At 42.5% G+C, this 18271-nt stretch overlaps 1 protein-coding gene across 7 annotated transcripts in view; it reads left to right on the forward strand.

The window, feature by feature from the left end:
- Positions 1–13814, forward strand: part of XIAP (X-linked inhibitor of apoptosis) — an 81034-nt gene extending 67220 nt beyond the window's left edge. For 6 of the 7 annotated variants that reach the window (XM_073547607.1, XM_073547603.1, XM_073547606.1 and 3 more), the window contains exons 4-7: positions 354–432; positions 3264–3294; positions 10182–10370; positions 12776–13814. In XM_073547607.1, coding sequence (XP_073403708.1) covers positions 354–432; positions 3264–3294; positions 10182–10370; positions 12776–12969 — 493 coding nt within the window. In that variant the 3' untranslated portion in view covers positions 12970–13814. The remainder of the gene's footprint in view (positions 1–353; positions 433–3263; positions 3295–10181; positions 10371–12775) is intronic. The other variant, XM_073547609.1, reaches the window with a different exon arrangement.
- The last annotated feature ends 4457 nt before the right edge of the window (positions 13815–18271 follow it).

Here is an 18271-nt window from a genome sequence, read left to right on the forward strand (position 1 = left end):
TCTCCCAGCAGTTTTTGGGATAGTCCAATAAAGCATTTTTAGGTTTCCGTGTTGTGACGCACACAAACTTCTATAAAAGCATGACATCGTATGTAACCGATGCTGGTGAAATGCACTATCACAGACTACGTGTCTTCTTTATTCATAGATTACTGCATTATCTGCTTTCTTTTTTTTTCTCTTGACCTCTTGGGAACATAAAAAAAACAACTAAGTGTGAACAGAAAAATCCAATCAGAGCCGGAAGAACAGAGTGTGAACAGAGCACAAGGCTACATTTCTGTATCTTAATCTTTTTGATGTAAGAATCTAACATGCATTTCTCTCTGCTTTGTCTTTTTCTGTCACTATAGGTGCAAATTTCTAGTTGATGAAAAAGGGCAGCACTTTATCAACACTGTGCAGCTGACCAGGCCCATGCCGAGCTGGCCGGTGAGTTCTGTTTCCTCCTGACTAAGCTGGATGCCAAATAATGGAGTCACTAACAGTCACACATATGATCGCTGTCTTTATGTAGGCGATTAATGTGCCAAACCTTAGGGCGTGCCTGCTCTGTGGGTGCAACAGCTGACATCTTTATTGCACAGTTGATTAGCAGATTTTACAGTTGCCTTCCATGCAGGGATGACCGTGCCATAAAGATGCCATGCAGACAGAACGCCATCTAAGGCTAGTTTCAGACTAGCGTTTCTGGGCGCAGGGCCGCCTCTAAACCCCGCCCCTGGCTGCGCCCCCTCCTGTCATCTCTGATCGCATGACTGTGCATGCGATCAGCGTACCCTATACTTAGCGTTGGGTGCGCTGGTCTGATTTTGCTGGCGCTGCGCCCAGCGCACAAAAACGCGCTGTTGCATTTTTGTGCGCTGGGTGCAGCGCCAGCAAAGTCAGACCAGTGCACGATCAGCGCACCCAACGCTAAGTATAGGGTACGCTGATCGCATGCACAGTCATGCGATAGGAGGCGCGGCTGGGGGCGGGGCTTAGCGGCGGCCCTGCGCTGCGCCCAGAAACGCTAATCTGAAACTAGCCTAACGTGGGTACAATTTCATAAGATCACCAGGTTTCAAGGGCCCATTTTTATATTCCCTTGGCAGATAATTTGTTGCCAGAGGTGTCCTTCCCCTCCACCCTTAGAAACATGCCTGCTCTCACTTTCTCCAGCACACACATACATGCCAGATCCAAATTCGTAGAAATCCAACTAAAGTAGCACTCTGGGAAAAACTGATTAGCAGGGGGAGAGTTATTTGACTAAATGCGGCAAAAATGTTTTTTTTATAACTTGCACCGTATCTGTCATGTGCTTATTGCACTTTCTAACAAGGGAGTGTGACTTCACTAGGAATGGTTGTGGCCTAGCAACCTATCACAAAAATGAGCAAAAATGTTGGCACAAGCGTCTAAAGACAACTGAGACATGAACTTCCGTAGCATTAGAAGCTATATTCTTGCCTGCTTTTCACGCTGTGACTGGCTTCACAAAAGACACACGTACTCAGATCACATGCTGGAATCCAGTTATGTACACCCCTTTAATTTAACCGCTGTCCTCCATTCCCGTATTGCCTCATTGCCTTCTGTAGTAAGGAGACCGGTTATTCTTATGGACACTATCTCCGCTTGGAAGGCTGTTAGGAAAAAAGTTTGGCCTTTTTTTTTTTTTTTAGAATTTCAAAACACCTTCCATTATGGCGAAACCCCGAATTCCCTCAGGGTAGGGAAAATAGTTTTCTTTTCAAAATGGCAACATGCGGGAATAAATACTGTCTCTCATCTTCTCCACCCAACTGAATTGAGATGGCTAACTTGTACAGAATGTCTAGAGAAATATAATCTATCTCCCCAACACTATTTTCAATACGAGCAAATCAAACTCTCCATTATGGCTAACTTAAAAGCCATTACATGTAAGGTTGCCGAAAACGAGTTGGATGTCATTTTATCTCCCATGGGTACTCCTTCAATATCGGTTCTTCATTCTGTAATGAGATCTAATTTGCTGGGGGTGCACCCAGACATTTTCTTTAAATACTGGAAGCAGCAATTAGACGATGTAGAGATTCCCTGCAAGATTAGAGCGGGGTGAAGCTTGTTTAGGAAACATTATAAGCGAAACGTGGAGGGAGACTCAGTGTAAAATCATGCATGGGGCCATCTATTCTTTCAATTTTCCCAAAAAAGATCCTCTATCAAATAACTAACCGCTTGTCCTAAATGTCATCTCTCTAACTCCGACCTCATACACGGCCTTTGGTCTTGCCCTGCGTCAGTCTCTTTTTGGGGTCTGGTATCAAATTTGATTAATACCTTTTGGGGTTCAGGCTACTCCCTGTCTCCTTACTTAGCCTTATTTCACTTCTGGGATAGCACAGATGCTCCTACCAAGAGGATAGGTGGTCCTCCCAAACTGCAGCATACCTTGCTTATATTAGCCAAGAAAATGCTTCTTAAGTACCGACTGGATCCAGACTTACCCCCATCGCAGAACTGATGGCACAAATGAAACGTTTCATGGAGGTAGAACAGCGGGGTGCCCTATGCAATAAAGAAACACAAGCAGGCAAGTTTCTTTTGAAGTGGAAGCAGTTTATTGTGAATTGTTGCTCTTCGAGGGGAAAAAGAGAATATGGTTAAACCTTTTGTCTCTACAGCCTGGTATATATTGGAGGACCTAAACAATAATCTGGGATCAGTAGGCCTACATTAAAAATGGGGAGAGAGATGACTGGCCAGAGTTTATATTTTGCTTAGGAATACAAGTTTTTTTCATGAGGCTTTAATAATATACACTGTCAGCTGAATCACTTGATAAGATGGATGTTGATGGCCTAAAGGTTTCAATGCTAATTTTTGCTTTCTTTGTATTACCAGACAAATTTGTAAAAAATGTCTCTATCTGACCTGTCTGCGTACGGACAAATGATTATAGTATACAGTCTGGTTTGTTAACTTCTTTTCTGAAAATTGAGTATTCTAATAAAAATGTTTAAAAAAAAAAAAAAACTGGTATAAACTCAGTAAAGATCATCGCCGCTGTTATAGATTTGCTGCATTTTAAAACTTTCGCACTGTGTAGAAAGGCAGTGCAGATAAATGTACCGCATTGTTCTGTCTCCCCTCTGGGCACAAACCGCTTGAAAGACATTTTATCATTGATAATAGTATTTAGAAATGAAACATGTACAACTGATTTTAAAAGTTAATAATGGTTATTTGTGAACGGCAATGTTATTATTCAATATTTGTTGTTGTTTTTTCTTTAGGAAAGTGATATCCCACCTGCTTTACCTGAAGGTAACAAGAACACTATTGTACATTATTACCAAAATTGAATACAGCAGTACTCGGTAAGCGCTTAGATGTATGTAAACTTCGAATATATGAAATTTGCACTGCATTACTGACATATAGAGTATACTTATACATTGAAGGTACATCATACATAAAGTCATTAGAGCCCACCAGCCATGGCAAGGGTACCTTTCTTTGATGAGACCCTAAAACTAGGATTTATCAGACATGCCTCTCCCGAGCTATAAATCTACAAACTGAAAGGGGCAAATGGGATCCAGCACTAATTGAAACAGCCTGAAGCTGATGGGAAAAGTGCTAAGTCAGATATGGTTTCAGTCACCAACTCCAATAGTATACTGCAAAAAACTGATGAAGACCGTTGAACAGAATAAAGTAAATGTGAACAGGTGCAAGCCATGGTGCACTGTGGAAGTGATGGCTGCCTTCGTATTTGGCTGGGCCCCCTCCCATTAGCCTTGGGCTATTTTTGATTAGTGCTGCATCCTACCTGCTCTTTGAACTTGTAGGCTTTTAGCCTGGGAGAGGCATGTCTAGTATTAGGTTTAGGGGTCTCATCAAAGAAAGGTCCCCTTGCCGTGGCTGGTGAGTTTTCATGAATTGGCCAATTTGTGCTGTAAGTACCCTCATTTTATAAATATACTCTATATATCAGTGATGCAGTCCAAATTTGATATATTCAGTGTTTGCACACATCTTAGCACTTACAGAATGCTGCTGTATTTTTTTTTGTGTACAACATATATATTTTTAAATACACAACATACCGTGTGTATGTATATATTATTGTATGTGTATATTTTATAATCTAAAAATATAGTAATGGATACTTCTGGAATGATTGTGCATGTTTCCTATAATAGTAATATTATTATTATTATTTATTTATATAGCATCATTGATTCCATGGTGCTGTACATAAGAAGGGGTTACATACAAATTACAGATATCACTTACAGTAAACAAACTGACAGTCACAGACTGATACAGAGGGGAGAGGACCCTGCCCTTGCAGTCTTACATTCTACAGGATGGTGGGGAAGGAGACAATAGGTTGGGGGGTTGCGGCAGCTCCGGTGTTGGTGAGGCGGTAGCTCCGGTAGTGGTGAGGAGCCAGCGGGGTCATTGCAGGCTGTTGGCTTTTTTGAAGAGGTGGTTTTCAGATTCCGTCTGAATTATCCAAATGTGGTTGATGGTCGGACTTGTTGGGGCACAGAATTCCAGAGGATGGGGGATATTCGGGAGAAGTCTTGGAGGCGATTAGGTGAGGAGCGAATAAGTGTGGAGGAGAGAAGGAGGTCTTGGGAGGACCGGCGATTACATGAGAGAAGATATCGGGAGATTAGTTCAGATATATATGGAGGAGACAGGTTATAGATGGCTTTGTAGGTCAGTATTAGTAATTTGAATTGGATACGCTGAGGGAATGGGAGCCAGTGAAGAGATTTGCAGAGGGGAGAAGTGGAGGAATAGCGAGGAGAGAGATTAATTAGTCAGGCAGCAGAGTTAAGGATGGACTGGAGAGGTGCGAGAGTGTTAGTCGGGAGGCCACAGAAAAGGTTGTTGCAGTAGTCGAGGCGGGAGATCATGAGGGCATGCACAAGCATTTAAGTAGATGGAAGGTTGAGGAAAAGGACAGATTCTGGAGATGTTTTTGAGCTGGAAGCGACAGGATGTGCGGTTTGAAGGACAGGGCAGATTCAAGGGTTACTCCGAGGCAGCGGACTTCCGGTACGGGGGAAAACGTGATGTCATTAATTGTGATAGATCAGGTAAGGAAGATTTGTGAGATGGAGGAAAGATGATTTCAGATTTGTCCACATTGAGTTTGAGGAAGCGAGAGGAGGCGGCGGCTATGGCTGATAGACACTCTGGGATTCTGGACAGCAGAGAGGTGACATCTGGGCCAGAGAGGTAGATCTGAGGGTCATCAGCATAAAGTGTTACTGGAATCCATGGGACTTTGAGTTGTCCCAGTGTATAGATTGAGAAGAGTAAGGGTCCTAGAACAGAGCCTTGGGGGGCTCCAACAGAGAGAGGGTGGGATGAGGAAGTAGTTTGGGAGTGGAAGATGCTGAATGTGCGGTTGGAAAGGTATGAGGAGATCCAGGATAGGGTGAGGTCTTTGATACCAAAGGAGGAGAGGATCTGTAGTAGGAGGCAGTGGTCAACTGTGTTAAAAGCAGAGGACAGGTCTAGGAGAAGTATAGAGTATTGTCCGTTGGCTTTGGCTGTAAGTAAGTCGTTGGTAATTTTGGTCAGGGCAGTCTCAGTGGAATGATGCGAACGGAAACCAAATTGTAGATTGTCAAAGAGCAAGTCAGATGAGAGGTGGGAGGAAAGTTCAGTCTGGATGTACTGCTCCAGGAGATTGGGAGCAAATGGGAGCAGCGATATTGGGCAATTGCTGGACCTAGCGGTTGGGTCGGGGGCTGGCTTTTTAAGGATAGGTGTGATTGTGGCATGTTTGAAAGCAGAAGGGAAGGTACCAGAAGTTAGTGATAGGTTGAAGAGGTGGGTTAGGGATGGGATAATGTGGTGGTGAGATTGGGGAGGAGATGGGATGGGGTCTAGTGCACAAGTGGTGAGGAGTGATTTGGAGAGGAGACAATTAAGCTCCCCTTCAGTGATGTTGAAGAGGGAGATTATGGGGTTTGGGCATTGGTCTATTATACAAAGGAGTTGTGGTGGTTGAACAATAAAGACTTGCATTGTTTGGTCTATCTTCTTTTTGAAGTGTGTGGCAAAGTTCTCAGCAGAGATAAGGTAGGTTGGAGGAAAAAGTTTTGAATAACTATTTGGGGTTGTAGGATAGGGAAGATATAAGGGTCGTGAAGTAGGCCTGCTTAGCAGAGGTAAGGGCAGATTTGATAGCAAGTGTTGCTTGTTTGAATGCAGTGAAATCATCTTGCAAATTTTTCTTCCAATGCCGCTGTGCAGCCCTGGACACTTGCCTGAGCTTTTTAGTGATGTTATTGTGCCAGAGTTGTCTATTGATACGTCACACTCTGCCATGAACGAGAGGGGCGGGCGTGTCAATAGCTGATGCGAGAGTGGCATTGTAGAAAGCAGAGGCACTGTCTGTGTCGTGGAGTGAGGATATGGATGCCAATGGTAGAGTAGTCAGGGAGCGTGTGGGTGTCTAGGTGTGTGAGGTTACTGCAGGGATGCGCTTGTTGCTGGACGTGGGTGACAGATGAGGAGGACAGGGATGAGAAAGTGAGTAGATGGTGGTCTGATAGAGGGAGAGGGGAGGTTGTGAAGTTAGAGAACAGAGACGGGTGAAGATCAGGTCTAATGTACGTCTGTCTGTGTGGGTGGCTGAGGAGTACCACTGAGTATAGTTGAGCGACTTTGGTCGGATCGGGTTTCATGAAACAAAATTTGTTTCAGATGAAACTGGTCCGACTAGTGCAAAAAATGTAATCCGCTCAATGCCGACTTTTATTCCCCATTGACTTGCATTGGGGTCGGGTTTCGGACGAAACTCCGACTTTTTTTGCACTAGTCGGACCAGTTTCATCTGAAACAAATTTTGTTTCATGAAACCCGATCCGACCAAAGTCGCTCAACTCTACCAATGAGTAAGTCCAAAAGATGAAGTAAGGGACTGAAGTTTGGAGTCTGTTGACTGAAGGGTGTTAGTGGGGATGTTGAAGTCACCCATGATGATAGAGGAAATGTTAGTGAATAGAAAATAAAGAAGCCAGGTAGAGAATTTTTCAATAAAGGCAGTGGCCGGGCCCGGAGGTCTGTTTATGATGGCCACTTGGGGGTTGGAGGGAGAGTAGATGCAGACCGAGTGGACTTTAAAAGACGGCAGGATAAGAAAGCAGGGTAGAGGTGGGATTGGGTTAAAGGTGCATTTAGTAGAAAAGAGAAGGCCCACTACTCCACCGTGTCTACATGTCTATTGTTGTGCAGTGGAGGCCACCGTAACACAGTAATAATAAAGAGAGAAGGAAGATCCGGCACTGGAGACTTGATAAAATCCACGATGAGTTTTATTCACATAATTTCATGATAAAACCATAAAGGGGAAAACAGACCCCCACGCCTGACGCGTTTCGAACCTTACACCAGGTTCTTCCTCAGAGACATGAAACAAAACAGTTCACAAAATGATTATAAACATTCCTAATCAGCAGAGGGACTCCACACATGTGTATAATCAAAGAGGCAGACAACTAAGCCCTCAAATCACTGGTGGAGTCACTCCCTTGCAAGAAGAAAGAAAAAAAAAACCAAAAAGACCTAAACAAAAATGGACAAGACATAGAATATATAAAAACATGTGCAATACACACGTGTGAATGCATAAATACATAGCAACTTTCAAATGACAAAAAAAAAAAAAATCTCAGCACTCAATAGAAATACATAAGATCATTTCTATAATTTAAACCTTGCGGATATCGTGCATCAAGCGCAAGTATCCAGAAGGCTTCCCGACAGTGTAGTAAATGTTCCCAGTCACCCCCTCTGGGGGGTTTCAATACCCGTTCTATTCCCTTAACTTTAAGACTGCGTAAATTACCCTTGTGTATTTCAAGGAAATGTTTGGACAAGCCAGACACATTCCTACGACTGGACATAGACTCTGGATTAGAAGCGGTGATGTGCTCACTTAGTCTCCTCTTCAGGCTGCGTGTAGTACAGCCAATGTAATATAAACTGCACAATGTGCACTCTGCCATATACACTAAGTGTGTGGTGTTGCAATTCATGTAGGTTTTAATTTTGTAGGTTTGTTGTGTACTAAAATTAACAAATTTATCTGTAATATCCATATAGCGGCACAAACCACACAATTTTTCACCACACTTATAATTGCCCAAGTAATTTAACCACGTAGGTTTAGTGCAATCAGACAAATACAATGAGGGGGACAAAAAATGACTCAAATTTTTAGCTCTCTTTGGAACACACCTATGTCCACCAGCCAATATCTGCGATAAGACTGGATCTTGATGCAGTAAGGGAAGATGTTTATTTATGATTTTAATAACACCCTTGTAATCTGAACTGAAAGCGGTAGAAAAAGTGGGAATATTTTTATTTTGATTAGTGTGTACCATGTCATTCTGCAATAAACTACTCCTAGTTTTGTTATCCATTTTTTTAATAGCCCTATTTAACATCCAGTTCTTATAACCCCTTTTTGATAGCCTGGTGCAAATTTTACGACGTTCGGATTCATAAAGAGCGTCATTAGAGCATGATCTTTTGGCACGGATTAATTCACCCAACGGTAAATTTCGTATCACATGTGGCGGGTGACAACTATCCGCATGCAATATGGCATTACCACTGGTATCTTTTCTATATAGGGAAGTATATATATTCCCCGTTTTGACATCTCCCATGATTTTAACATCCAGATATGTGGCACAAATGCCATGTATTTCGTGGGTGAATTTAATATTCAAAGAATTGGTCCCAATATACTCAAAAAACTTAAGCATGCCAGGAGACTGGGAACATTTACTACACTGTCGGGAAGCCTTCTGGATACTTGCGCTTGATGCACGATATCCGCAAGGTTTAAATTATAGAAATTATCCTATGTATTTCTATTGAGTGCTGAGATTTTTTTTTTTTTTTGTCATTTGAAAGTTGCTATGTATTTATGCATTCACACGTGTGTATTGCACATGTTTTTATATATTCTATGTCTTGTCCATTGTTGTTTAGGTCTTTTTGTTTTTTTTTTCTTTCTTCTTGCAAGGGAGTGACTCCACCAGTGATTTGAGGGCTTAGTTGTCTGCCTCTTTGATTATACACATGTGTGGAGTCCCTCTGCTGATTAGGAATGTTTATAATCATTTTGTGAACTGTTTTGTTTCATGTCTCTGAGGAAGAACCTGGTGTAAGGTTCGAAACGCGTCAGGCGTGGGGGTCTGTTTTCCCCTTTATGGTTTTATCATGAAATTATGTGAATAAAACTCATCGTGGATTTTATCAAGTCTCCAGTGCCGGATCTTCCTTCTCTTTTTATGTTTGCAACACATGGTGGTCAGCCATTTGATCCCTAGGCACGACCGGCTTACAGGACTATTTTGGTGAGCACAAATTTCCCTTTCCCCTTCCTAATTTTCTAAATTCACCGTAACACAGTGCAGCAGGGGAGGCGGTGTCGGAGGGTGTCAGCCATGTTTCTGTGAGGCTGAGGAAGGCAAGACTGCAAGAGAGAGAGGGGTCTAGCATCTGCCCCCTACGAGGAGCACATCCATTCTAGCATCTGCCCCCCCTCCCCCCCCACCAGGAGCCCATCCATTCTAGCATCTATCCCTCTTCCCGGAGCCCATCCATTCTAGCATCTGCCCCACTACCAGCAAGACCATCCATTCTAGCATCTGCCTTTACCAAGAGCCCATCCATTTCAGCATCTGCCCCCTACCAGGAGCACATTCATTCTAGCATCTGTCCCCCCCCCCCCCCCCCCCCACCAGGAGCACATCCATTCTAGCATCTGCCCCCTACCGGGAGGCCATATTCAGACTGCATTATTGTGGGAAAACTCAACTCCTTTCATCAAAATCCTCTACATGCCCATTGCGTATGTGGCCCTCTGCGCCTGCAGATAATGATGGTGGCGAGGCCTGTGTGATCACCCACTGAAGCGCAGCTATGTTTGATGGCTCACTGATGGCCTATCAGCCAGGGGTCACATATCATGCCAGTGTAGCAAGCGGGGTTTGACTGGAAGCAGTAAGTCCTTCAGTGCCATGAACTGATGAAGGGCATAGTGACCGTCCCTCACATCCACCATACAATCCTCCTGGTTATCCGTTGGAGATATGAGCGGATCTAAAACCATCCATTTAATTATTTTCTCAGTAGATTAATAGATCTGTGTCTCTTTCCAGACAGTGAATTAGTGAAGAACCCTTTGGTGATTCATGCACAGCAAATGGGATTTCATTTAGAAGAAATTAAGAAACTGATGTTGAAAAGAATGAAAAACACTGGACATAACTACGCATCTGTCGAAGTCCTGGTGTCAGATTTATTAAATTCTCAGCCTGCGAATGGTAGTGCTAAACCTGCCGAAAATGGTATGGACATATATAGGGAATTGGCAATTAAAATCTGCTATTAGTACAGAGAACCTGTGTGCAGAGTCTTGAAAAGCTACTTCAGTCCATGTTTCAGTAAAAAACTGGTCTGTCATATATTGGTAGCAACATTGAAGAGGTTTCACTCCTCCCCACAGAGGAAAAATGCTCTTTTTTTTGCATTTGTTTTTTCATTCTCTTCTTCCAAGAGTCCTAGCATCTTTATTTTGCATCCACACAGCTCTTTGAGGGATTGCTTGTTTTTTGTAGGACACCATTTATTTGACCATATAATGTTCTGAGAACAGAGGGGTTGGGATCTCACTAGGCAGTAAAGTGGTGGGGGAAAAACACACTTGTGACTTTTTTTTTTTAATTTTATTTAACTCTATGGTCATTGTCAAAAATAACCTGGAACTATTTTTAATATCTGAACAATTACAGCTATACCAAATTTATATACATACAACATTTTTGTTCATCATTTTTTATTGCATTTTTTAAAGGGGTGTGGTGAGCAGACAAACGCATTTCTATCGTTTTGAATTTTCTCTTTATGGCGTTTAGCGTACGGATTGATTTTGATCAGACCTTTACGGATATGGAGATACAAAGTATGCCTTTTCAACAGAAAAATAATAGTAATTTTGAACTTTTATAATTTTTTGGTAAACTTTTTTATACTCCCTATTATGTTTGTACTAATCCACACCTCTTCCTCCTTTACACCATTTTTGGCTCCTTGAAACTGTGACCATTTGTTTGCTTGTTCGACTTACAGCAATTCTACTTCTGTATAGCAGTGTGTTGTGCAAATGACGCCCTAATATAAAGCCCAGCCAAGAGGATGAAGGTGGTAGCCATGGGGGCTCCCAGCAGCCATGACAACACATGGGAAATTGCGTTATTTGAATTTGAGTAACAGTGGTATTTGAATGGTTTAAAGGCATTAATTTAAATAGTTCAAGACCGCTATTATAACAAGTGGTTACTCCAAATTTTTCATACTTTCATAACAAGCTCCTTTTAGTACTTAGCCTCTCTGGCTGTTATGACCTGCTGTAACCACAATGCATAGCCAGACACCAGCTTTGGGCAATGTTCCTTAGGAATTTTAGCCCATTCTTCATGGGCAATGGCCTCTAGTTCATTAATATTCTTGAATTCGCTGTTACAGCTGCCGCCTTAAAATACCACCAAAGATTTTCTAAGTCAGCGACTGTGACAGTCACTCCAGAATCTTCCAGGTCTTCTGAAACCAAGCTTTATTGGACTTCAAGTTATGGTCTGATCATTGTCCTGAGGAAAAGTTCAATGATGTCCAAGGTTCAGCTTCCTCACAAAGGGAATGATATCTTTTCTGTCATTTTTTAATGTGTTTTTATTTGCAGACTTAAAGGGAACCTGTCACTAGAAAAAACGCTATTAACCTGCCCTGCGCACACACTTAGCCGAATGCTGCAGGGAGAAAACTAAAGCGAATCTGTCACCAGGTTTGGCCGATACGAGTTACGGCCACCGCCTTTCAGGGCTTATATACAGCATTCTATAATGCTACAGATAAGCCCCCAATCCAACCTGCAAGAGAAAGAAAATAACTTTTATTATACTCACCGGGGGGGCGGGCCAGTACGATGGGTGTTGCAGGTCCTGGTTCGGCGCCTCCTATCTTCATGCGATGCCGCCCTCCTGCTTGCTTCACAGGCTTCCCGGCATCGCGCTCCTGCGCAGGCGTACTTATCTGCCCTGTTGAGGGCAGAGAAAAGTCCTGCAGCGCGCAAGCGCTGGGTATCTCTGACTATTCCCGACGCAGATAAGTACGCCTGCGCAGGAACGCGATGCCGGGGAGTCTGTGTGGATGATGCAGGGATGCGTCATCCACGTGAAGCAAGCGGGAGGGCGGCGTCGCAAGAAGATGGGAGACGCCGGACCAGGACCTGCAACACCTCTCGGACTGGATCGCTCCACAGGTGAGTAGAAGTTATTTTTCTTCTCTTGCAGGTCAGATCAGGGGCTTATCTACAGCATTATAGAATGCTGTATATAAGCCCTGAAAGGTATCGGCCAAACCTGGTGACAGGTTCGCTTTACTTTATTCTTCCCGGAAGAATTTCAGTTTCAGTCACGGCGCAGGTTCAGTCACTGCTCTGAGACTACATAGTGGCGGCTGTAACTTGGTCTTAAACTGGTTAGACGTGGCATTTTGTGTTGAATTTGGAGAAACCGCTGGTTATATTCGTTGTGTTGAGCTGTTTACATTGTTTTCGTTTGCTTGGTTTATTGCAAACAACACAATGTTGGTACATTTTACTAATGAACCTGATGTCCAGTGGGGTTGAATAGTTTTCTAACTTTTCCATTAATAAGCCTTTATTTTTCTAATGAAAAATTATTATGTTTTGCAGAGAACAACATAGAAGAAAAGCTGAGGAAACTGGAAGAGGAGAAGATCTGCAAAGTGTGTATGGACAAAGCAGTGTGCATTGTGTTCATCCCTTGCGGTCACCTTGTAGTGTGTGTGGACTGTGCCGGGGTCCTGGATAAATGTCCAATATGTTGTACTATTATAGAAAGACGGCAGAGAATTTTTATGTCCTAAAAGGCAGTTGTCTTTTAATGTAGGGATTTATTCTAGAGTTTGTTTTCTGCTGTTTTTAACTTCTTTTTTTTTATACAAAATTTTAATATATAAATGATTATTAAAAGGGTCTCCCCTGTCAGCCCTGCATAGTAGTGAATCTGAAAGATGTGACCTGATTTTGCAGCATCTATGCAGTAACTTAGGGAAAACCTCTGGTTTCAAGACCTTCCTAAGAGAATTCCTTTGAGAATAAATTTTTCCAACTTTTTTTTCCCCATCAGTAAATTGAAACATTGCTGATATAAATTAATATTTAAAGGGGTTGTTAACTACCTTTATTCTGATGTCCTATCCTTAGAAAAAGTCATCAATATCAGGTCATTGGGGGTGCGATACCCAGCACCACATCCAATCACCTGTTCCTGGTGCTGGCCGGATGTGATCAGTTGCGGAGCTACACAACGTCATCTGTATAGTGGCCGCAGTGAGGTACTGCAGATCTACTATTTATTTGAATAGGGTAGCACGTGCAGTACCCAGCCGCAACCACTATACAGCTGACGGAGCTGTGCTATGCAGCTCCGCAACTGATCACATCTAGCCAGCAACAGGGATTGATGATCGGAAGAGGCCCTCCGTGTCGCACGCCCACTGATTTGATACTGATGGCCTGTCCTTAGACAGTATAAAGGTACTTGACATTCTTTTTATCAAAAGCTCTGCAGAAAGTTGCATATACTAAATGTACAGATCAGATAGTATATTTTTTATCATTTCTCTTGATCATTTTATTGTTTTTCTTTAGTTAAAATTAGAGTTGAGCGACTTTGGTCGGATTGGGTTTCATGAAACAAAATTTGTTTCAGATGAAACTGGTCCGACTAGGGCAAAAAAAGTCGGGAGATTCGTCCAAAACCCGACCCCAATGCAAGTCAATGGGAAGTAAAAGTCGGCATTGATCGGATGACATTCATCCACTCAATGCCGACTTTTATTCCCCATTGACTTGCATTGGGGTTGGGTTTCGGACGAAACTCCGACTTTTTTTGCCCTAGTCGGACCAGTTTCATCTGAAACAAATTTTGTTTCATGAAACCCGATCCGACCAAAGTCGCTCAACTCTAGTTAAAATCATTTTATATGTATAATTGATCGCTGAATATTGAGTTCACTTTTATTATTGGATCTGATGGGAAATGCTAGGGGTAAAAAAAATAAAAACAGATCTTTACACTACTAAAGCATTTTCCTTTACATTTTTTGCAGTTGTGTTTAGCATGCAGATATTGAAATGTAGTACAGTTGCAAAATATGCCAGTTTATACACACAGTTAAAAACAGCAAGCGTTGTTCACTTTTTGGATTACATTTTGCTTACGAACACCTCTCCTATGACAGAGTGCTGACCGTCTCCTTTTATATACACACGTAGTAACGAGAAGACTAGTGATGAGTGAGCGTGCTCAGATAAGGTGTTATCCAAGCACATTCGTGTGCTAATTGAGTATGTTCGAGTCCCTGCGGCTGCATGTCTCAGGGCTGTTCGACAGCCACAACACATGCAGGGATTACCGGTTTGTTAGGCAATCCCTGCATGTGTTGCGGCTGTTGAGTGGATGTCTATTCGAGAACGCCAAAGATACTCTATTAGCGCACGAGCGTGCTCGGATAAGGGCCCCGTCACACATAGCGACTTACCAGCGATCCCAACAACGATATCAACTTGTCAGGATCGCTGGTGAGTCGCTACATGATCGCTGATGAGCTGTCAAACAAACAGCTTCACCAGCGATCAGCACCAGCGACGCCGAGTGCGCGGCGTCGCTGGGTACTTTAGTTACCAGTGCGCTGATGCAGGGAGCCGGTAACTAAGGTACACATCGGGTTTCTAAGGGGCATGCGTCACTTAGAAACCCGATGTGTACCTTGGTTACCAGCTGCCTGCATCAGCGCGCTGGTAACTAAGGTACACATCGGGTTTCTAAGTGACGCACGCTGCTTAGAAACCCTCTGTTTACCTTAGTTACCAGCGCACTGATCGCTGGTCTCCCGCCTGTCACACGCAGCGATGCGTGCTGGCCAGCGGGAGACCAGCGGTCAAAAAAATGTCCTGGCTATTCCAGGACGATCAGCGATACCGGCAGGGGGGCCGGTCCCTGGTCAGTGTCACACACAGCGATCTCGCTGGTGAGATCGCTGTTGCATCACAAACCATGTGACTCAGCAGCGATCTCGCTAGCGAGATCGCTATGTGTGACGGGGGCTTAACACATTAACACGCTAACACATTAACACGCTCATCACTAGGGAAGACCACCAACTAGATCTATACAGATCAATTTTTACTTTGATGGGTTTTTCCTAATTTTGTGTATATTGACCTGTTTAGTTTTTTGTTTGTTTTGAGTAGACTGTCAATTAGAAAACTTTTTTTATTAGCTTGTTCTATTTCATCATAGCAACAGGGCAGGATCACATTGAACATAATGAGGTTTGTCAGGTTTTTGTCATCAGTGGGGCTTTATAGGTTGCATTGGTAATCTGACCTAGAGTAAAGGCTCCGTCACACACAGCAATCTCGCTAGCGAGATCACTGATTTTGTGACGCCACAGCGATCTCGCCAGTGAGATCGTTGTGTGTGACGGGGATCAGCGACCGGCCCCCCTGCCGGGTATCGCTAATCGTTCTCGATCGGCCTGGGCCATTTTTCGATCTCTGGTCTCCCGCTGGCCAGCGCACATCGCTGCGTGTGGCAGCGAAAGATCTGCGACGCTGGTTTCCAAGGTAAACAGCAGGTATCCAGGAGCCACGGCTCCTGGATACCCGATGTTTACATTAGAAACCAGCTTGCTCGCTGGTCCTGATCGCTGGAGGGGCTGTCTAACGATGTCCCAGCGATCTCATCCATGTCGGATTGTTGGTGGGATCGCTGGGACATCGTCATGTGTAATGGGGCCTTTAGGGAAGGCTATGTTTTCTGTGTTTTTTCTTGGGCTTTATAGGAGACCGTGATTTTGCTTTATACTTTAAATATCATGGTATCGCAGTACATTTGTCAAGCAATCAGTTGATCACAGGTTCAAGTCCTGTATGAAGGTTAAAAAATAATTAAAATCAACAGACATTAAGAAATAAACATACAGGATATTGTTACATCTGCAAAAGCCTGATCTATCTGATTATAACATAATTTAATCTAAACACCAGAATTGCATTTTTTTGGTCATCACTTCTACACCCCCTGAAATGCAATGTATGTACCTTAAGATGCTATGGATTAAAAAAAAAAATGCCTTCGCAGTTCCAAAATAAAGTTACGGGTCTCAAAAAATGGTGCCACAAACCACATTTTGTATCTATGTGAAAAAATCACAGCATGTACTAGTCTCTTCCAGTTTTTAGATAAGACTCGCCCATTCAAGTGTATGAGTGCCCCAAAAAAATAAACAGATCTCCTGGGTATAATTTGTATTGCATCCCTTTGATTTAAAGGGAATCTGTCAGCAGGACCAACCATCCTAAGCCGTCTATTTGGACATCTAGGGCATAGGAAGCTGTATAAAATGATACCTTTATATCTGCGATCCGATGTCTTATTCCATAGAAATCCATATTTTTCTTAAAATGTAAATGAGCTGTTAAGATCTTTGGGCCGGACATAGATCTCCCTGAGAATATGTCTCCAGAGATTATTATAAATGAAAGAGGGCGTTAGCGTGAGACATGTAATGACTCGCACCTCATAACGTAGCCCAGAGTTGGTGAAACGCGTGTTTAGTTGCTTGTGCGCTCCTTTTCCTCCTTATATCCTGGTTTATCATGTCTTTAGGTATATACACTATATATTGTTGTAATTTATGCATGCAGTCTGGTTTTAGGTACAGATGTGTCCTTTATTATATTGAGTGTCGCTCCAATTTACTTACTATGAGACTGGTCTGTAGCATATTTTTTTGTTAATATCTAAGGTCCTCATGTGTCAGGATACAAGGAGGAAAAGGAGCGCACAAGCAACTCGACACGCGTTTCACCAACTCTGGGCTACGTTAGGAGGTGCGAGTCATTACATGTGTCACACTAACGCCCTCTTTAATTTATAATAAGCTCTGGAGGCAGATTCTCAGGCAGATCAATGTCCGGCCCATAGATCTTAACAGCTCATTTACATATTAAGAAAAACATGGATTTCTTTGGAATAAGACATCGGATCGCAGATCTCAAGGTATCATTTTACTCAGCTTCCTATGCCTTACATGCCCATATAGATGGCGTAGGAGGGGTGATCCTATTGACAGATTCCCTTTAAGGATACATTTCCATTATTAACACAGGAAACTATTTGATCTTGTAAATTTTGATGTATAAAACATACACACAGTTGGAATGTGGATGAAAATCTTTTTTCCTAGTTGAAAGTTTGCCTGTTTTTGATACAATGGTGTGAACCCGGCCCAATATTCACATGTCTCCTCACAGGCACACTGAGGGCTTCTGGGCATTTCTTTTCACCTAATCGCTTATTCACTGACTACTGTTATCATATTTTATTGGTCTGTATTTTCATGTCCATTTTAAAATCTATTTTTATTATATTTCTATTATTTTAATAGAATGAGGCAATATCTGTAAATTTGGTAATTATACATACTAATGTGTTGTAATGTCAATTGTTTTTATGCCAGTAATGCTGCTAATATACGGTACCATATATGCTTTGAGATGTCTGCAGTACAATCACTCTATAAATAAAGAATTTAATATAGCAATTCTTGCGTTCTTGGTTTTTGTAAAATAACATCATAATATAAATCTTGTATCTTCCTTTTTGTGGTTAGGTTCTTTTTTTTTTTTATTAATGTTTCTAGCAATGTTATAAAGCGTTGTTCCCTTTTAGTCAATGTTCACCTTTCCCGGGTCCATCGGCAAATCTTCACCGCTGCTCTAACATTGGCCGCATTGATGTCACGTTACCAGCACATCAGCCAATCATTGAGCCTGGTGGCCTTGCGTATCTACATGGGCACAGCTGCTGTGCTAACGATAGGCTGTCAGGGAAACTGTGTACAGTGAGGTTTATTTCGAACAAACTGCAACTGGAATAGAACATTGTCCAACACAGAACAGCTCCCTTTTGAAATAGTAACTAGACTTTTTTTTTTTCATAATTCAACAGCACAAGTGAAGAGCAGAAACTTTGTACGACATTTTATTAGAGAAAACTGCCTTTTTCCACACATAAAATAATCATTTATTTCTTTGTACTGACCATTCACACTCAAAACTGCTTAAATCTGTCTAAACACCTGCCTGCAGTGAAGG

The sequence above is a fragment of the Dendrobates tinctorius genome, unplaced genomic scaffold, assembly GCF_039654945.1.
Source record: "Dendrobates tinctorius isolate UK_male_01 unplaced genomic scaffold, ASM3965494v1 ptg000154l, whole genome shotgun sequence".
In the NCBI taxonomy this organism is placed as follows: Eukaryota; Metazoa; Chordata; class Amphibia; order Anura; family Dendrobatidae; genus Dendrobates; species Dendrobates tinctorius.